Raw genomic sequence first — 21,424 nt, 5'->3', positions numbered from 1 at the left:
TTAGTAACCAAAAGCTTTTTAAGCCTTTGGACACCGAAGGCCTTTGGTCACCGAAGGCCACGCGTGCGGTACCCGCCTTTTTGAGGCTTTGGTCACCGAAGGCCACGCGTGCGGTACCCGCCTTTTCGAGTTTTTGGTCACCGAAGGCCACGCGTGCGGCACCCGCCTTTTTGAGCCTTTGGTCACCGAAGGCCACGCGTGCGGTACCCGCCTTTTCGAGTTTTTGGTCACCGAAGGCCACGCGTGCGGTACCCGCCTTTTTGAGGTTTTTTGGTCACCGAAGGCCACGCGTGCGGTACCCGCCTTTTGAGCCTTTGGTCACCGAAGGCCACGCGTGCGATACCCGCCTTTTTGAGCCTTTGGTCACCGAAGGCCACGCGTGCGGTACCCGCCTTTTTGAGCCTTTGGTCACCGAAGGCCACGCGTGCGGTACCCCCCTTTTTAAGCCTTCGGTCACCGAAGGCCACGCGTGCGGTACCCGCACTTTTAAGCTTTTGATCACCGAAGGCCACGCGTGCGATACCCGCCTTTTTGAGTTTTTGGTCACCGAAAGCCACGCGTGCGGTACCCGCCTTTTTGAGCCTTTGGTCACCGAAGGCCACGCGTTCGGTACCCCCCTTTTTAAGCCTTCGGTCACCGAAGGCCACGCGTGCGGTACCCGCACTTTTAAGCTTTTGATCACCGAAGGCCACGCGTGCGGTACTCGCTCTTCTAAACATTTGGTAACCGAAGGTTACGCAATATTTGTCCACGCTTTTAAGCGTTTTGTAAAAGCAGAATTTCGGTTTAACCTGTTTCTAGATACATTAACTGTATTCCCTTTTCAATAAGACTTATTTAGCATATAAAACCGTTTCACTTCGATTCGTTTATCAAAAAGAGCCCAGCCGACAAGAACCGCCTTTGCACTGCAGCGCGGCGCGTAAGCGCCGCGCGCTGTGCTTGTATTTCATTATGGCACAACTCTAGGGTAGGGAAGGCGCTACCGCATTCGTGCTGAACAGGGAGGGAGGAACATAGAGAGTATTGTAATGGTCTCTGTCTCAGCCTGGCCAGTGGCTATCATAAAAATGAGTTTGTCTGACCAGTTGGCTGATCTGCTATCCACAATCCACATCAGTGCGAGTAATCTTTTGTTTTACTGAGCCATCAAAGTAATAAAATCGACGCACTGGTTAGTGAAATCTGTGGTTAAATGGCAGGAAACTGAGGAAACACCGAATGACTGCAGATTCTATCTGTTGTGTGCTTAGAAAGGGGCAATCGGCTGTCTGTGTAGTACAGTCACAGTAAACTGGAGTCTTGGGTGGTTCAGTAGCCCGTTATTTTTTTCCCAAATGGAATAATAAATAACGCCGAAATTTAGTCAGCCGTCACTAAATTGATTTCGAAACAACCGCGTTGCGCATTTCGATATTTTTTGCAGCAGTATAAAACAGACCATGGTTTTTGAGACCTTTATTATTATGATAATTGGTGTTATTTTCGCAGTGGCTTCTGTTGGAATTGTGGCAGCGATCCTCCACGTCCAGGCAGTGATAATGGAAAAGTTGCTCACTCGTCCACCCGTGCCGTCCGTTCCTCGATCAAATCAGCAAAGGAAGCTCAGCGTTACCCTGAAATATCAAATTCCGGCTACCCAATTTGTCCGCACTACGGAAACTAACAGGAGGGAAAGCCATGTATCCCATTACGTAGCGGACACTGCCGTAAAGAAACAGCAGGACTACCCGGAAATATCGGCGCCGGTGTGGTGTTAAGAGTATAAATCATTCAACCAAGTCTACAACGCCCTAAAATTGTTAATGCCGGTCGTGCAATAACGTTCTAAGCGCTATTTACATTATTTTGTTGCCAGTTTGCCACCACCCTAATGTTCAATAACGCTCTAATTCTTATTTTGTGTTCCTAATTATGTTGATTTCACCTTATGTCCCTAATGCTTAATCGACCATAGAGTATTAAACAGCACTGCGATGCTGCTAAATTGCACTCTGTTCATTTGGGCTTTTCATCAATAAAATGTTGCCACTGGCTGCAGTTTTGTTCCAAGTACATATAGTGAGTGTTCGGAATTAGTGTCATCTCCCCTACTACCCACCATACCGGATAGTTCAATGCATAGCCACATTATACTCGTAGAGACCTTCAAGTGGCCACCTATGTTAAGTCAATGGGCGACATACCTTCAAGTGGCCAGGCTGCAGTTATTTGGCCCCAGAACCGATTTTCTTCCAGTTTTTTGGTATAGCATGTTCAGCACAACTTGCTCTATACAAAATACTTGAAAATTTTGGAATCGGTTGAACCGTTTTTAAGTTATTTACGTTGTAAAAAAACTTAACATAGGTGGCCACTTGAAGGTCTCTGCGGGTACTCGTTACAGTGGACGAAAAGCGAAAAAATGGTGAATATACAGTGCATTACAGACAGAATACAAGTGGCATGCAGAATCAGAATGCGTGGAATACGGTGATCAAAAAGGTGGACCAATTTGTACAAAGGGGCATACTCTATCGACTTGCGTTGTCGCGGTTGTGCATGTGAAACTAATGCGAAGAACAGGACACTGCATCTTGAGTAGAGTAGGATCTAAAGCCGAAACCGCATAGCACCACAATGCCAAGAAAGAAAGCAAAAATAAGCAAAAGAAAGTGCGCTAAGATCGATCGTATCCAGCGCAAAAACGCAATAAAAAGCCTTTGCGACGCCGTCCGTCTGTTAAACGCCCATCGGATTCTTGCCATTATATCTGCCCACGCTTTGCTGCAGTTTCGTCAAGCTAAATTTCCGAGCGAACGCGTGGTAGTTCACCGCATTCCCCTCATCGACGCTACCCATCATGCGGCATTCACAGGCAACGCACAGCTCTTTCATCTCAAACTTCTCCGCCAGCATCCACAACTCCTCCAGTCTTTCATCGGCCGTGTGCAACAACTCTCGTGAATACGCAAACCGCACAAGGATTTCTAGCAATCCCCCATCAACATCCATGGCGACCAGAAGACCAGCGGCTTTCTCGTTTTTGTTGTTTTTTAGCAAGTCCGTCAACACCGGTGACTGTACAGCCAAGATGGCACGATGCGCTAGAAAGTGGCGGCCATCCGTGGAAACCAGAGCACAGTCTGTCATATAGCCGGAATCCAGTAGATGCTGCATATCGTTGCGCTCATGCTGCTGGACGTGAAAGGTTAGTTTCACATGGATGAACCCGTCCATCAGCGCCGGGTACTGATGACAAACACCTTGATCATCGACAGCTGCCTTACAGTACACCAGATTAGCCAGTTTGGTCTCGTCCAAAGCAGCTGCAGAATACGCCCATCCAGTCGGTCTGATGATGATGGTGGTACAGGTGGACGGATCGTTTTCGGTTGCACTGCAGCCACAAAATTAATTAACCACCATACTAGCATTCAACGCATTATTTTGACTTCAAATAAGCAAAAAAGCGGCGCGCTTTACATGACTGAGAAGCCAACGAAGCGACGTCTAAAGGTTGCTCTTTATTACTGATTTATTTATATAGTAACAGGAAAACTCGGGGGAGGTATGAGCTGATAGTTGTCTTCGTATCCAGCTGGCAAACTCTGATGCGATAGCGGCGTCCTGTAACAATTGCTTAAGCGACTTCAATTAAACACAAATAGGAAAATCGATCACTGTCTGCCCGTCTGCCTGTATTACGGGAAGGAAATTACTTCTTTATTACGTCATTACTTAATTATCGAGTTCGGTACTGTAACTTCCTTCAGAGTTAAGGAGTCATTATTGCAAAATAGTGTTGTAAAATCCCAACAAATTATTGATGTTACCTATTTTGTGCTGTGGTTTTTTTATGCCTGCTAATTTCTACCGACGTATTTATTTTTAAAAAGCACCGGCAGCTTTCCTCCGGTTTAACACCAGACAAACCGACGCACTTTTCTAGTTGCTAAATTTGTTTAACCGTAGACGGGCTTTCCGATTCTGTTGTCTTTTACTCATACTACATTTTTAACTTATTGGTAAAACTGCTTTGCGTACACACGATTCGGTAGGGAAGATAATGAACTGAAAAATGCCAAAATATTCGATTGCTCTGTGCTCGGTGATTACCAAGCTTCTTACCTAACCCTCCCTTCCACCACAATTTCACCAAGGCTGGTAAGTCCATTGTAATCAACCTTGGGAGTAACCTGGACTCTTGGGGCGTAATCTTCATTCAACAGCATAATGGGACGATCAACAGCCATGTCGGTGTTCACTTCCATGCTGACGGTCCAAGTTGACTGTGGAATCTCTGGATAGTCCCATTGTTTTTCCACCAGCACGTCCGCCGAGAAAATCCAACAGCCCTTTCCACGACCATTGCCGTTGGATGACCGTGTGCCCACAAATTGCGCTGTGGGAATCTGATAAGAAAACGTGACGCTGCGAGTACGGCTGATGTACAGAGCCAAATTTGGATGGTCCATGGATGACTGCTTGGGCTTGTTGTCACGGCTAATGCGTTGTAGCCACGATTCGACAAAACCTTAAAACAACTGTGACAAACAAAAAGGAAGTTGCAAATCTCTGCTGTAAAAGTATAGAACCCGATTATTTCACAAGGCCAACTGCAAGGTATTTAATACGAGTAGCCGGGAGCGCCATGTGGGTGCCATTGAAAACACAACTTACGGCTGCCATATATCGGGGATGTTGCTCTACTTTATACGGCTGGAAATTAGATCAAGTAGTGCTACGGAGAAAACGCTAAGTATAGGTATTTATTAGGTACATTAGTGTGTCGTATCGTATATTATTGCTCGTTAGTGTACGCTCTTATGCCTAATTTGAAACGTTTAGCCGTTGCAACCATACACTCTTAATTAATTTAGGTTGTCACGTTTCGAATACACTCCAGAATCTGAATCACTGCCAGTAGAATCGACTATTATCAAACCAGTGAAAATTGATAATTATTGAGGACTTATCTTGTTAATGTAGCGGCTTGCCCGCCGTCGAGCATAAGTAATACCAGTTACCAAACGAGGATGAACTGAAGTTACACAAAAGCTACCAATGTTTCGGAAAAATCATGCACGTACGAATAAAATAATTTGATAACATGTAGTACAGATAATAATCAAGTCGGGCTTAATCCATGATTTGCAAACTTTCCGCAACACTATTTCATGTACGAGTACATTGAAATTGGGACCAAGGCACCACTGCGACCCTATTACAGCGTCATTCAACAGTGTGATATTACTGTATATGTGGAATTTCTAGATTTATTGAATCTTGCTAGATCGTAACCGACCGCAGAAACTCAAGTAATACAACTGACAGAACCATACGTTGCTAAGTACACTACAAACAGTATGGCGAAATTGCCAATAACCTTAAACCTCTAAACGCAGCACTAAATTCTGCAATGAAAGAAGCCATTACTGGAGATGAATGCGCGGTACTGCACATATGTATACTGATAAAAATATTACAGAAGCAGGGACGCTGCAATTTTTCCTGCCGAAAATAGCCGTTAAAAGTCGTCAGTATTACAACTGCAGAAGCTGAGACGTGCGTATATGCTAACACAATTATTAATTAGGATGTAAAACCGATACATAAAGCATTTACGACACAGGAGCAATGTTAAACACCCATTGGATTCTTGCCGATATATTTTCCCACGATCTGCTGCAGTTTCACCAAGCCAAATTTCCGAGCGAACGCGTAGTAGCGCATCGCGTTCCCTCCATCAACGCCATCCATCATTCGACACTCACATGCCGCGCACAACTCTTTCATCTCAAACTTCTCCGCCAGCATCCACAATTCTTCCAGTTTTCCATCGGCCGTGTGCAGTAACTCCCGTGTGTACGCAAACCGGACAAGAATTTCCACCAACCCCCCATCAGCGTCCATAGCGACGAACAAGCCACCGATTTTCTCATTCTTGCGGTTCTGCAGCATTTCCGTCAGCATCGGCGACTGTACTGCCAGGATGGCGCGATGCGCTGGAAACTTCCGGCCATCCGTAGCAACCAGTGTACAGTCTGTCATTAAACCAGAATTCAGTAGACGCTGCAGATCATGGCGCTCGTGCTGCTGGACGTGAAAGGTCAGTCTGACATAGATGGTCCCGTCCATTAAAGCCGGATACTGACGACTGACACCTTTTTCATCGACAACTGCTTTGCAGCAGAATAAATGCGCCAGTTCGATGTCCTCCTTAACAGCGGCCGAATGCTTCCATCCATCCGGTCCGATGGCGATGGTAGTGCAGGTGGACGGATCGCTTTCGGTTGCACTACGGTAAAACAGATAGCTAGAAGAGTCTCGCAGATTCTAAGCGTTTATTAGCGCTAGTTCCAATGCGTTTAAATCGCACATGGTAATGTCCCAGTGCAATGCAGTGTAACATCTTGCTCAACAGGTTCTGCGCAGAGTGAACGAAAGTTTCCGTGCGCATGGTGGCAGATTCATGTAAATCTGCTGCGAAAGCACGCGCTTCCAAACTGTGTTTAAATACACTTTTTACTTTTTTAAAATCGATATCATCGGATGATTGGCTTAGATTGACACTTATTTTTGGTGCAGTACAGTTTGTATGCGCAATCTCTGGTTGTGAAGAATAAATTTTAAAGTCTGTTTTGTGCCGATTTGTGTTTGTACTTTGTAATGGTTTAACATGGATCAGTTATGATTTTGTTATAATAAAGTCATAACAAAATAATTTTAAACGAAGAAAATACGAAGGAAGACATAAAGCAGACTTCGCGAAAGGCAGCTGATAAAATGTTAAAACCGACGAGAAATATTTTTTTAACCATTTAACGCCTAAATGTAAGGCTTTAGAATTTCTGAAGAAATTATGCAAAAAATAATGATATTGTTCAAGTTTCAAGCTCGATTTCAAATAATTTCAGGAAAGACTCATTACTGTATGAATTTCAGCCGTATGTGTAGTTGTAATTTCGAAAAATTTTTCAAATTAAAATGGCATTAGGCGCTGTCGCAACTTTCGGCAAACTCTGGACAGTTTCTTACCTAACTTTCCCTTCCACCACAATTTCACCAGAGCTGGCCAGTCCTTCGTAACCTTTCTTGGGAACCACTTTGGCTTGCGGAGTGTATTCATCGTTGAACAGCAGACTGGAATGGTCCGTTACAATATCGCCATCAACTACCATGCGGACGGTCCACATTGACTGGGGAATTTCCGGAAAGTTCCATTGGTTTTCCACTAGAAAATCGGCTGAGAACACCCAATCGGACCCTGCATATCCAACATCCCAGTTGCGTAATCGCTTGCCAACAAATTGTGATGTAGGGATCTGGTAGACGAAAGTGACGCTCCGTGTACAGTTGCTGTGCAGCGCCGACTTTGGGAGGTTCCGGGAGGATCGGCTAGATTTGTCACGGATGAAATATTGTTTCAAGTTCAGCCACGACATGATACTATAGAATAACTTTAACAAATAAACCCGAAGACAGTTCCGGTGGCAGCGTACACCCTTGTTAGTCCTGTAGTTCAAAATAAATCGGGCTTCTTCTGTTGTAAAATTATAGGAACCGAGTATTTGTACAGAGTATCTGTATCGTAAAGTGAAAATGTCAACTGCTGAATACGAGTACGGAGTAGCGCAACATCGGTGCCGTTGGAGACACAACTTCGGAAAATTTGCTCTGCTTTAGACGGTTGAAAATTAGAATGCTGCTGCAGGGTTATAATTGTGACTCTGTTCCATGGAGCAATCGTACAGATGCATGCGTGCCTTAAACAATAATATATCTGTCGAACCCGTCTCGATCGATAAAACACTGGGATAGCGGCAGACTTACATTGCCGTGTCAAAACGCCTTACGTTCTTCGAAATCTGAATCACAGCCAGTTGACTCATATATCGATTATTGTCAAATCAGGTGCCACGGAGCATTTTCGAAGACCTCCTTTGTTACGGCCAAATGCCGGTTAGCCATCGAAGCTATTATGGATCAATTATTCTGCTTGAAAATGTATAGTAGCCAGGTTTACAACATTTTGTGCGTATTAAGTTGTAGCAACGGCAAAATCGTGTGTGGCCAATTAGGATTTCAGTAGTATTTCTGAATTTTGGGTTCGGTATTGGTTTTTCAGTTTCGCTTTTTATTCGCATATTTATTTCAGTACGAGTGTTGTGGCAAAGTAACTGTTCAACCAAAAGCAAAGGTGAATGTTCACCCAAAAGCAAAGGTGAATGACACTGCTCAAACGAAACGGACGAAAACTTAACGCAGCAATACTTCCAGACGAATAAAATCAAAGTACTGATAACCGAATGTACATCAGCGGTTGGAACCGGTAAAGCCATTTACGAGTATCTGTTTCTTGTGTCTACAGTCAAATATAAAACCAAAGAATTTCTCCGTGCTCCGTGGTAATTAAAATATGAGGCTTGCAGTCTTGCACCATCAGAGAACCACCACTATATAGAGAAGGAGATTAATGAGAGGAATAAATTTCTTTCTTATCGGCGTATTAGATTAAGGTCTTAGCGGAATGCGCATACGCAGACCATACTGTGGATTTCTAAGCAAAGTAACGATAAACGTATCAATACTAAAGCATTTTTGTTAGATTAGAGCGTTTGAACCTGCTCGGGACGACAGTATGACTGCACAGCAAAGCTCGTATAAATTATAAAGTAACCTTGTAATAAGATAATTTACGTGGGAGTACCTAAATGAGGAGCGTACCACCAAACCTTTACAAGCATTAAACCGTTTAATACGCAGCACGAAAAATGAAAAGCGTTCAAGCGAAACATGTTACACGTCTTATGGTAATAACGTATGTAGTTAGGCATCCACTGGATTCTTGCCGATGCATCGTGCGATGCTTTGTTGCAGTTTCGCCAAACCGAATTTCCGAGCGAACGCATAGTACCGCATCGCGTTGCCCACGTCAACGCCAGCCATCATACGGCACTCACAAGCGGCTGCCAGCTCCTTCATCTCGAATTTATCCGCTGCCATCCACAACTCTTCCAGCCTCTCATCGGCCGTGTGCAATACTTTTCGCGTATACGCAAACCGTACAAGTATTTCCAACAAAGCCCCATCGGTGTCCACCGTGATGGACAGACCGGAGATTTTGTCATGTTTGTTATTTTGCAACATTTCCGTCAGCACCGGCGACTGTACTGCCAGAATGGCGCGATGCGCTGAAAATTTGCGGCCGTCCTGGGCAACCAGGGTACAATCAGCCATCAAACCGGAATCCAGTAGACGCTGTAGATCGTGGCGCTCGTGCTGCTGGATACGAAACGTCAGTCTGACGTAAACATATCCCGCGATCAAAGCCGGAGACTGGTGGCTGTGACCGTTTTCGTCGACAGTCGTTTTACAACACATCAAATGGGCCAACTTGGTGTCGTCTTTGGCTACTGCAGAGTACGCCCATCCAGTAGGTCCGATGGCGATGCTGGTGCAAGTGAATGGATCATTGTTGGACGCACTGCAAGAAAAAAATTTAGTGTCGATTTTAATAGAAGCAGCCAATAAAGGAACTAACAAGTAAAGTACCGCGTGTCGGTATATCTGTTAGTCTTACCTAACTTTCCCTTCCACGGTAATCTCATACGGGCTTACCAGTCCACTGTAACCGGCTTTGGGAGCTACTTTGGCTCGCGGAGCCCGTGCACCTTCCAAAAGCGTGTTGAGATGTTGTCGGGTGACGAGACTGGGCTCGACTTCCATGCTAACGATCCACATTGACTGGGGGATTTCCGGGTAGTTCCATTGCTTTTCCACCTCAAAGTCCGCTGAGTATATCCAATAGTCTCGTCCGTAGTCGTCGTGATGGGATGACCGCTTGCCAGCAAACTGCGCCGTGGGAATCTGGTAATAGAGAGTGACACTCCGTGTCAGGTTGCCGTGCACAACCGAGTTTGGAGCATTGGAGGGTGGATAATTGAATATACCACGGGTGAAACGTTTTAACCACGACATCATGGAGACTGTTACAGGTTGTGTGGCAGAAAATTGGATAGGATTTCTTCAGAATAGCGGCAGGAGTACAGAGAAGAGCGAAGATATTTGTACCACGATATTCAGATGTATAGTGAAGAAGAACCACTAATGACGGGGAAACCGTCTCTTAGAGGCTTATAGCAGCAGTAGACGGATTACGTCGAAAGACGTCGAAAGACCAATGGCAAATCTAGAGGAGCGCCCAGACGAAGCAACAATCTCGCCAGTAAAATCCAACAGACTGCTACAATATGTCAGGAATAACGTTCCTTTATACGAGTATTCCTGTGCCTAATGCGTTGAAGATTAGAATAGTGCCACCGATTGGCTCAGTGGAGAAACCGGATATGTAGACGATAGATGCTGCAGATCCTTCAGCCTCTCACGGCTTTCAAATGACGCGTCCAGCGGTACAAGTGCGCCAGGTTTAACTTACATTTGTGCGGCATCTGCAAAGAGTGCTCGGATCGATAACCTACGGAAACAGCAACATCCAGATAATTATTTACGGAGAACTGATGTTGCATCCCGAAATTATTCCCTGCAAGTGCGATCGATTATTACCGGTAATAAATCAGTAACGCAGAAAAACGAATGCTGTCCATGTTGATCGTATTTAACCCGGATAACCGGGCACGCGATGACCTTAAATTATTCCTGGCAAACAACTGAACAGAAGATATATTTATAAAACAGGCTGTTTTAAATACAATAAATCATTTTCACGGAAACCTTTCTGCAGAGAAAACTCAGGCCTGGGAATCAGTTCAAAGTATTCAGCTGAATTCGGAAATACGAAGTGTTAGAATCCCAGAAGCACAAATGCGCATACTGCAGGATCGCCTACTGCATGTACCGTACAATACGATGGCAGCCATCGTACTATTGAAGTACTGTTTCATTAAATTAAACCAAGAAAATACGTATTAAGCGTACTAACTTCAGCCGTGACAAACATATAATACAAACAAATAGCGTTTACACGGCAAAAATGCCAGCCATTCCGGCTCTCACGAGTAAATGTGAATTCAGTAGCGCAAGGATTGGTTTTGTCGATACTGTTCATGCAGGTTGTACTCGAAATATTATTTTGAAATTTAATACAATATAATACATGTACACATACGAGTACGTCTGCTAAAAAGCATTTGGTTCTCTGCTTTTGAGATGCACGACAAATTTTTGTTTATAATCATGTCCAAAATAAGCTCACTACTGGATAGATAACACAACACCGTGAACAGCATTAGTTGTGGAAAAGCATTTGGTTAAGTGTAGTGAAGCACTTTTCCAGTTTCACAAAGCCATCATTCCCATTGGACCACTTGGTCCACTGAATTTATTGACATATGTATTATTGACGTACAGTTGGCAACGGAACCGTACATTATTTTCCCATTTAATGGGAAAATAATGTACGGTTCCGTTGCCAACTGTACGTCAATAATTTTTACCATTGGAAATGCGCGACAACTGCCCCCGGACTAACGCTCGCCCTCGAGCAATAAGGTGGTGAATAACCACCACTGGAGCGGACACATGGGTTAGCCGGAAGCAGATCAGTTTGAGTGCTGCTGCCGTGCCATTTCCCGCTGTAAAGCACAGAGCGTCAGTTTGGTCAGCTTGTCTAAATTCTTGTCCTGCATTGTATCCACACTCCAGCGTATCTGGCCGAATTCGGAAACTATGCGCGGATCATTCTCCTGGCAGGATCTTAAGATCTAGTAGGGACATAAGGGACAAAACAAAAGTTAGTCGCACATTCCTGCTCAGACATGTTGCGGTGGAATTCTACTCTAGAGCTCGCATAGAAATAGTCAAAATACAGACACAGATCGAAACATCCGTTAGTTATCCGATCGAAACACAGTTAGCTTTTGAGCAACTAGCATACGGATCTAACTTTTAACACACTCTAAAATCGTATCCTGGTTGACCTAGCTATAGCGAAACAACGGTGACCTTTTAATTTTTGCCTACTCCATTTGCTTGTAAATACTTAACATGGGTAATGATGATAATGAAGATGAAGATTTGTCTAATTTTACTTTCGTCGAGCTAACCGATGTGTTACACGGTATCTTGGATGAATTATTCGCTGTATCCAATGGAAACACCAAACTGGGAAAACTCTTGAACAGCCACAAAGACGCCCTGCTGCAGATTCCATCGCTGCTGAAAAATCACCACATTCGCATCCATGAAGTCGCGTTGAAAGCAGAAACAGAACTGAAGACGGAAAAAGAGAAGCTTGCAAAACTACTACTCGAGGTCGACCTCCCATCGACACTGGACCAAACCCTTTCCCATGTTCCTCAGCAACCTGAATCTCGTCATGCAAATCGGACCTATGCCGAAGCGGTTAACACCAAAGCTCCGCCACAGCCTGCAAATAAAAATGTCCTGCTGCTGAAACCGAAGACCATAGCGCCATCCAGCCGCGCCCGGAAATCTGCAACCGAGATGACGTCATTCTGTCAGACGCTCACCAACGTGCTCCTGAAGGAATGGATTCTGCCAATATTACCCGCATCCGACCGGCATCCGGTAAGTCTGTACTTGTTGAGTTCAAAAGTAAAGAAGATGCTGAAAAAGGCGAAACCATGTTTAACCACCATGCCGATAAGCTAGAAATATCTGTTCAGAAACCAAAGCCGCGTAAGTTCAGGATGATTGTTCGGAGAGTACCACTTAGCATGACAACGGAATCTTTCATTAATGAACTGATCTCGAAAAACCTTTCCGATCACAGTGAGGTGAAAATTGTAACTACGCTGAAAAGTAGCAAAAAGGACCGCGAAACGTACGCTATTGTTATTGACGTTGATGAGTTTTCAAGAGCCGTTCTGAATGAGAAAAGGTCGATTAAATTGGGTTGGTTTCTGTGCCCTGTTATGGACCATTTTTATGTACCGCAGTGCCTAAAGTGCTGCGAATATTTCCATGTCGAGCGCACCTGTAAGAACAAGCCGGTGTGTGCTTATTGTGCGAAAGATCACATTTCTTCCGAATGTCCTGAAAATGATCAGTTTGATTGCATTTGCATAAACTGTCAAAAAAATGAAAAATTCTCGCAGCAAAAACCACATTCGGCCTTTGCCCATGATTGGTGTGACCTTTACGTTAATCTGAAAAATTCGAGAACTTTTTACAATTCTTATCGAAAAAACGGAGCATGAACCCGGAACTAGAGAGAGTTCTTAGCGATACTACGAATGTTACTAATTTCCCAAACAACAGTGCATTTTTGAAAAAAAAGTCGTGACCGTAATATAAAGATCCGTTTACGATGTTGTAACGTCAATAGCGTAAAAAATAAAAGAGCCCAGGTAAAATTGTTCTGTCGCGACAGTGATGTAACCGTTTTAACTGAGACGTGGGACAAGTCATCTTACCCGGATGCATGGTTCGCTGACCTTCGGTCGTTTAATGTTTTTCGTCAGCCAAGAAAAGATGGTCATGGTGGTGTAGCAATTGTTGTTCGCAAATCGTTGAATGCTTTTCGTAGAACTGATCTGGAAGATTCTTCTCTTGAAATTGTTTGTGTTGAATCTGTAACCCTGAATATTTTTATTCTTGGTTTTTATGCTCCACCCTCCACTTGTAAATCTTCCGTTCGCACTTTAATTGAGCATTTACGTAAGCGCTTTTCGCCGGCGATGTTTGCTAGAACTATCGTTATGGGTGACTTCAATCTACCTGATATAGATTGGCATAGCAAAACAGCAGCTATGCCAGTTAGTCGGGAACTGCTACGCGCACTTAAAGAATTTAATTTGTCCCAGTTGATTAATTTTCCTACCAGGGAATCAAACTGTCTTGACCTTTGTTTGTTAAGTACTAGCTTCGTTTACGAGGCAGCCGTACCCATTTGTCCACCTTCTGTCACTAACGATCATATTGGATTTCAGTTTTGCTTAAGTGTAAAGCGTTTTAAGATAAAGATTCGATCGTTGGCAAAATGGAAAATAAACAGCGGCAACATAGCAGAGTTTACACATGCATTAACAGTACTCGATTGGGCAAAACTTTTCAACATGCCAATGCCGATCAGCGTGCATCCATTTTGAAGAAACGTTCTTGAGTGTTGCTAAAACATTTTTCAAATACGAAACTGTTAAAGTACGTGTTGGTTCACTTGAGTATCCTAAAAGTCTGAAAAAATTGCTAAGATCGCGCGATCGGGCTTTTAATCGCTACCGTAAATCCCATCGCTTTCAAGCTGAACTTAAAGAAAAGTGGAAGTCCCTGTCTAAAAAATGTGAAAAAATGACAAAACAATTTGAAAATCGAAAACTGTATGAAGTTGCAACGTCTCATCGTAATAATCCGTCCAAATTTTGGCAATTTCTGAAATCAACAAATGATCGCTCAGCTATGCCTCCGTTACAGCAACATACTGGTGCTTTAGCGACTAACGACGTCGATAAAGCCAATATGCTGAACAACCAGTACTACGAGTCCCAGTCGAACTGCGATGAACATTGCTTCAGAGCAGATACGGATTTAATGTGTTCAAATAATGACAGATGGGAAATTTCTGAGCAGTTAATTTTTGAACAATTGGCAACGCTGTCCACCAAAACGTCGAGCGGAAAATTTGAAATTACAAACTATTTACTAAAAATTGCAGCTAAGTCAATAATATTACCGCTTAAACTTGTTTTCAACGCGGCTATTAACGAAGGTAAATTTCCGTCTGTGTGGAAGCTTTCCTTTATTACTCCTATCCTGAAATCCTCAGCCGATCGCAAACTTCCAGCCAGCTACAGGCCCGTCTCGCTGTTGAATCCTGTCTCTAAGGTCTTTGAACGATGTTTAAGTCATTTGATGCGCGATCATTTGAGTAAAAATCGCATTCTTGGAGACCATCAGTTCGCGTACCGAGAAAAAAGGTCAACAGAGTTGCAGTTGTTTATCTTCACAAAAATTATTAACGATTTCATAACAAACGGTATCGACGTCGACGCAGTGTTTTTGGATTGTTCAAAAGCTTTCGATAAAGTTTCACACGCAAGCATACTGTCCGCTTTAAATTCTATGAACTTTCCTAGCCAAATTGTTCATCTGATATCGGATTACCTAAAAGAACGTATGCAATGTGTTACGGTAGATAACGCAATTTCCGATTCAAAGCCCGTTCGCAGTGGTGTACCGCAAGGGTCAGTTCTTGGCCCACTTCTGTTTATTTGTATATTAAACTTCATTCTTAAAGCGCTTAAAAACGGCAGTGGTCTTTTTGTCTTTGCTGATGATGTAGTAATGTTCCGTCCCTTAGCAAAAAGCAATGATAGTGAACTCCTGCAGGAAGATCTAGTGTGTGTAAAAGACTGGCTTGACGAAAAACAGTTATCTCTGAACCCGGCAAAATCTGTTCACATCCGCTTTTCGAAAAAAACTTCTGTAAAATCGGCATTTCAGTATCAGCTTAACAGTGTACCAGTTCCTTTCAGTGAACACGTGAAATATTTGGGTGTTTATGTCGACCGAAAATTAAGCTGGAAAATTAACTGTGAAAATCTGGCGAAGAAATGTAATAAGAGAATCAGTTACCTAAACCATATTTTCAAATTCAGTGATGGTGGTGCCCGTATAAAGCTTTTCAAATCTCTCGTCCTCCCTATTGATGATTACTGTTCGTCAGTGGCGTATTGTTATTTTAAAACATCAAATGACTTGCTTGAACGTTGCCAAAAACGGTTCACAAAATCGGTTCGATTGGGAAGTGATCTCTCTAGCTATTCTGAACGGCTAGCTGAACTAAACTGGGATAACTTAAGCAAGCGTCGCTTAAAAAAGGCCTTAGAATTTATTTATAAGCTTAAGTTCTGCAAAGTTCCACTTTGTGAGCTAATGTTTGTTCCTTTGGAAATTCCCTTTTCTGCGCTTGAGTCTGTTTCAGGTCACACCCGTTCAACTGCCCGTCTCCACGACCATCCATGTCCCGTCAAACCGGCACCTACAACCATCTGCGGTACTACTGTTTTTTCGCGTTACGGATCACATGTGGACAGTTTAGCATCGATATGGAATGAATTGCGCCTTCCCCCCGAAGCTTACCTATCACTGACATCCTTTCAAGCTGCACTTCAGGATGTTGACTGGAGCAGTCTAACAGTGGCTAAACGACTGCTGGAGTTTAAATAACTTTGTTCCTGTTTTTGCATTAAACTTTTGCTTTCTGTTTTAGATCGCTTCCGAATAAGACAATTTTTGTTCTTCGTTAGTTGTGTACGTACTGCATGTTTAAATAACCCTCTTGCCGACCTACTGTCTGTTGCCTCGAGGGGGCTGTTCGCCCCGTTGCAAATGACATTAAAGCATTATTATTATTATATTATTTTATCCCTAATATCTTTCCCTTTCGCTGGAAAATGCTCCACTAGTGTCAAGTACCTGTGCATTATTTTTTTAAAATTAGTCTGTGTATGTCGATGAAGTTTGTTCTAATCGTAAATAAAACAAGATCCCGCTTTCTTTAAACTACAAGCCCATGCCGGAAACTGGATCGCGCACTTGGCCGTTCCAGCTATCTGTCACTCAGGGCCTTTAAGGGAAATGGCCCGGTACATGGTGTCACAGATGGGATACATACACTGAAACTTTCGCTTTCGTGCACTCCGAATCAGTTTTTTGTAATACTTTATATCATTTTAAAGCTAAATGATTTGTATACGTTGTTCTGAAAACCGTTTACGCGCACAACATCCGGTTGCCGAGATACGGCTTACTAAAATGGGTGAAAAGTTTAAATGTATTGTTGTGTAACAAAAGTCGGGTTATTACCCGATCTTCTTGAAACTTTTGTTAGGTTTCTAGGTTTCCTTTTGGAATTCTTAAGGTTTACGGTGTCGAAGAACATCATCCCAAGTCAGGATTAATTTTCCAGACCCACAGTTTTAGCGCCCCTCGGATAAACAGTTTTATTGGTAAAAACGAAAAAAACGTAGAACTACCTGGTCCGAAAACAGTGATACTGATCCGAAAAACCGATACGTTCTGCCGGGAAACCTACAAGTACATCAGCAACATCCAAAGCCGGGAGCCATGCAATGCAGTACGACAATATTCCAAATCGAAATCAAAAGACCCCACTCACCGTATTGATCCGCTGACGACCGACGGAGCCCGGCTCCTGCTGGGACACAGCACACAGCCAGTCCTTCAGCTGCAGTCGAGCGTCGTTACAATCGACCGGCAAACCATTTTCCAGTACGTCACTCACATTCATGTGGACAGTCATGGGCTCTTCACCATGCAGATCCAGGGTCTTCGCGCTTAATAAGCTGACACCGTACTTCACCGGCTCGCGGCGAAAGTGTTTGCCGGGACCGCTGAACGTTCATCCTTCCACACAACCCGGTTCACCGCGGCGACTGCGCTATGCATTATCCCGTCCAGACAATCCTCCAAATCCCAGTGAAATCGGTAGACAATAACTGTCATATACAAAATGGAGGCGGTCTTCGGGTAGGAGGAAGTCGATCCAATCGAAGCAGTCGCAAAGAGGAGCAATGTCCACCTGGTGCGATGCGTTGCTGATGATGACGGTCTGAGTGGATGGCGTCAGGCATTTCCACAAACATATGCCCACCAGGTAGGCCGAGCGATTCCACTCGGCCTCATCGGGCGTGCAGATTGTTCTGGTCATGTCCTGCCCATTGACGAGGCGCAGGTAGGCGAAGGACACCCAGATTACGCGGTGCTCCGTCCCGATGAGAGCGTCCCACAGAAAACACACCCGCCGACATTGAGCCCGCTGCACACTGCCCAGCATGTCCAAGACGTGCCGCTGGATTTCGGGAGGCAGAACGATTAACGATTTTGACCTAGCGACATCGTTAATGACGATCGACGGCGCGAGCGGTGTCCATAATTCGCGAGACTGCTGCAGGAGTCGGCTCCTAGCCTCGATGATCAGTTTTTCCTAACGAGGGGCAACGCGTGAGTTGAGAAACACCGCTAAGCGGAGACTAAAGACTTACCAGATACTGGTCTGTCAACGGTGACTGTATGTCCTCTTGCAAGTACATCAGCGTGCTGCCCATGACGCAAACTGGCCAGAAAGCGTGCTCCGAAGCCTCCACCGCCTCCTTCCAGGCGTCCCACAAGGCCGTGCTTACATGATTGCCGCCCCAGTAGTCCGTGGGCAAGGGGCGGGTGCCTGTGATAAAGTCGCACTCCCTGATGTCAGCACTGCCAACGGACGCGTTCGCAGGATCTGTTAAGCGCACGGGATGCGCACGCATCAGTCGTCGCTGCACACCGTCACCTACTTGTATCTCCACAAACACATAACGGTGCCAATAAATCCGACCGTACCACACTCTACCCGAGTGCCATGTCCATGGGCGGTCCGCACTAGTCCGCGCCAGCACTTCGACTCTGGGATAGTCGTCATCACAATTAGACAATGCGCGACCGAAAACCCAAGACGAATCAATAGAGCCCGAAAAGGTGTGTCCGGGGGGTCGACGGCTGTGGCGCACGGAGAGCAGCTCGGGATATACTAGCTCAAAACGGCGACCGGGACAGTCGAAGTCGACGACGAAGCCGTGGGACAGAGCGTTGATCACGCGGCCGTGCTGCAGCGAGCCGTCGCTGGCACGCACGTCCACCGCGTTCCACGCGTATATGTCAGGGGAACGGGCGGAGACGCTGCACACTGCGGTCTTGCTGCGTTCTGCTGGTGCGCACACCGGCAGAATTCCTCGGCGGGTGGGGAAGGCTATCAAAGTGCCAAGTAATATGAACTACTGCCAAGACGTGCTGTTGGCGACTAAAAACCTAATGCGCAGTTGCGCACTACCTACGAGTACTTGAGCAGGTTAGCCGCGCGAGTACAGTACGAGTAGAGTAGTTAAAATCGTTCTGGATCTATCCGTTAGCTGTCTGCGGCGGAAGTGTGACATTCAGTGCAATACTAAACCCCCAGGGTGGCGTTTCCGTTGATTGACACTGCGAAAATTACTTACTAGTATAGAAGGTCGTAACCGCCCTTAGTGCAAGCGAGCGAGCGTGTAAATGTTTTTGTTGTAAAAGACTTGGCAGGGTGAGACAGCAACCTAACTACGTAGTTGAGACGCCAAAGTAGTAACTAAGTAGTTACGCCAAAGAATTGGGATCGAGATTCAACGAGGAAATGCAGTTTCTGTACTCGGTACATTTAGCGACAAGATAGAGAAAGAAGATGTGTACTTCGTCTTTCACCTAGCTGAACGGAGATGATGTTATGGATGGTTGTTATTGTTAACCGATACTTTTGTACTGCATTTTTCGCTACGTATTGATCAATAAAAAGAGTAAATACAGTAGTTGAGAGTACCTAGCTTTTTTGTATCTTTTGGATATGCTGAGTTCGCTCCGATATCAGTTTGTTTTTGCCACCACTGCGATGCCGACGCGATACCATTATTGTTATGACGTTTTACGGAATCATGCCGATACGGTGTATTATTTTTAAAACGATTCCTTTAGCAAGTACGGCTCGGGCACTGATAATGCTATACCGCACATGGCCGCCCATTCCGCTGGTTCTCCGCCGCACCAAATTCTTTACTTTAGGATACTGATCTCATTTCTTCAGTTTCTCATTCCCAGTACCGATATTTCATTCTCAGTACCGATAAGACTTATACAGGTCACCGCCAGAGCCAGTTCAGTGGCTACGCTCAGCCATCCCGTTTATATCGGCTGGGAAGTATTCGAGCCCGTTCAAGAACCCCAACCCCTGCCATCGTCAGTTCAGTTCAATCGTTTTCACCAGATGAAATTTAAAAGCCACCGCTTGCGAAGACAGAAACGATAAATGATTTACTGGAGAGATTTTTTAAAAGCAACCGCAATTTACAGCGTTTTTTTGGCTGCGGATGCATTCGCAATTTCCCACAACGAAAAAAAAACGCTAATGCCGATGGAACCGCACTGGTTGCAAAAAACACCGACGGAGATCTCAAATTTCCTTGTCCAATAATTTTCCACTAATTTCCTGCGGAAACAATTAGCGTTTCAGTACTTCATTCAGTGCTTGGTGGCAGTAACCCAGGAACGGGAGTTTTACCAACTTTTTCTGTTTCCCTGAAAAGCAACTATTACATGCAACGCTTGCGAAAGCAAAGCGCCATAATTCACCTGTCATGAATACCGGTTTCTGTCATAATAAAATTCCTTGGTATGGATTACTATTAGTTTTTCTCCGTAAAGTAACAAAAATGTTTATCGATTAGGTTTATTTTATTATTTTTCAAATTAATTGGATATAAAATTTCTCTAAATGAACTCATGACTAATGGTGTAGCACAAAATGAGAATCTTTGATCAAGCACTCAAAAAATCTGCATTTTATTTACAAGAATTCAAATTTGAACTTTGATAGAGTTATCTTTTCAATTTTGTTAAATTTTGTAAAGCAAGGCTGAAAGAAAGCGAAAAAAAAAGAAAAAAGTCGTTCCGTTCTACCTGCTGCTTTGCCCGCTTCGCTACGCTTGCTGTCCCCGCAGCTCGGCTTCGCTTCGGCTCCGCTTTCGATTTCCTTAGAAAAAGTTACTCGCTACTGTACAGTATCATCGCGAAAAGTGAATGTTTAAATTGAACCGTAAACAAAACCTTTTCTGAAGCAAAGGATGTAATAATCTTTGGTTTTACTTGCTGCTCCGCTCGCTACGCTTCGCTTGCTCACGCCGCAGCTCGGCGTCGCCTTCGGCTCCGCCTTCGATTTCCGTACAAACGGTTATTCGCTTCCGTATCATCGCATTAATGGAACGTTTGAACTACACCGTAAAAAAATCTTTTTAGAAGAAAGAAGAATCGATCCCTTTGGTTTTACTTGCTGTTCCGCTCGCCACGCTGCGCTTTCTGGGGCCGCAGCTCGGCGTTGCCTCTGGCTAAGCCTTCAGTTTCAACAGCAAGGGTGACGGCAATCCGTTAACAATAGTTGTTACGGTAGCTCTTACCGTGATAGAAACTGAGGTGGTTACGGTAACTTGTTACAGTTATGGTAGCGTAACATATATTATTGGTAACGCTTAATTAGAGTGGTAAAAGCTCGTAACGCGTTACCATGAGTCATTACAAAATGAATGGGGCTCAATTGGTCCTGTAAAGTAAGTGCAAATGTAGGTAAAAATGCCCCCGTGGTTCCCGGCAAGTCGGTTTTCCAAAAACGAACCAACTGGGGCGGGCAAAATTTTCGGACCGGGTCCAAGAAAACGGGCTCTCCATACTATATGTATGGCGGGTTCGTGAAAAATGCCCCGGTGGTTCCCCGCATGTCGGTTCCCCAAAAACGCACCAACCGGGGCGGGCAAAATTTCCGGACCGGGTCCAAGAAAACGGGCTCTCCATACTATATGTATGGCGGGTTCGTGAAAACTGCCCCGGTGGTTCCCGGCATGTCGGTTCCCCTAAAACGCACCAACTGGCGCGGGCAAAATTTCCGGAC

The 21,424-nt window shown here is 44.6% G+C and overlaps 2 protein-coding genes across 2 annotated transcripts; both read right to left on the bottom strand.

Annotated features, from left to right (window-relative positions):
• Positions 1 to 5,251: 5,251 nt before the first annotated feature.
• LOC129598893 (uncharacterized) lies at positions 5,252 to 7,703 on the bottom strand. The gene is made up of 2 exons (XM_055496979.1): positions 7,021 to 7,703; positions 5,252 to 6,280 (listed from the first exon to the last, which is right to left on the bottom strand). The coding sequence occupies exons 1-2, from the start codon at positions 7,425 to 7,427 to the stop codon at positions 5,623 to 5,625; spliced, it is 1,065 nt and encodes a 354-aa protein (XP_055352954.1). The 5' UTR covers positions 7,428 to 7,703; the 3' UTR covers positions 5,252 to 5,622.
• A 497-nt stretch (positions 7,704 to 8,200) lies between these two features.
• On the bottom strand, positions 8,201 to 10,356 carry LOC129598923 (uncharacterized). The gene is made up of 2 exons (XM_055497011.1): positions 9,566 to 10,356; positions 8,201 to 9,469 (listed from the first exon to the last, which is right to left on the bottom strand). The coding sequence occupies exons 1-2, from the start codon at positions 9,964 to 9,966 to the stop codon at positions 8,812 to 8,814; spliced, it is 1,059 nt and encodes a 352-aa protein (XP_055352986.1). The 5' UTR covers positions 9,967 to 10,356; the 3' UTR covers positions 8,201 to 8,811.
• Positions 10,357 to 21,424: the final 11,068 nt, after the last annotated feature.

The sequence above is a fragment of the Paramacrobiotus metropolitanus genome, unplaced genomic scaffold (genome assembly GCF_019649055.1).
Source record: "Paramacrobiotus metropolitanus isolate TYO unplaced genomic scaffold, Prichtersi_v1.0 Parri_scaffold0000132, whole genome shotgun sequence".
In the NCBI taxonomy this organism is placed as follows: Eukaryota; Metazoa; Tardigrada; class Eutardigrada; order Parachela; family Macrobiotidae; genus Paramacrobiotus; species Paramacrobiotus metropolitanus.
This window is presented reverse-complemented; position numbering and strand designations above follow the sequence as displayed.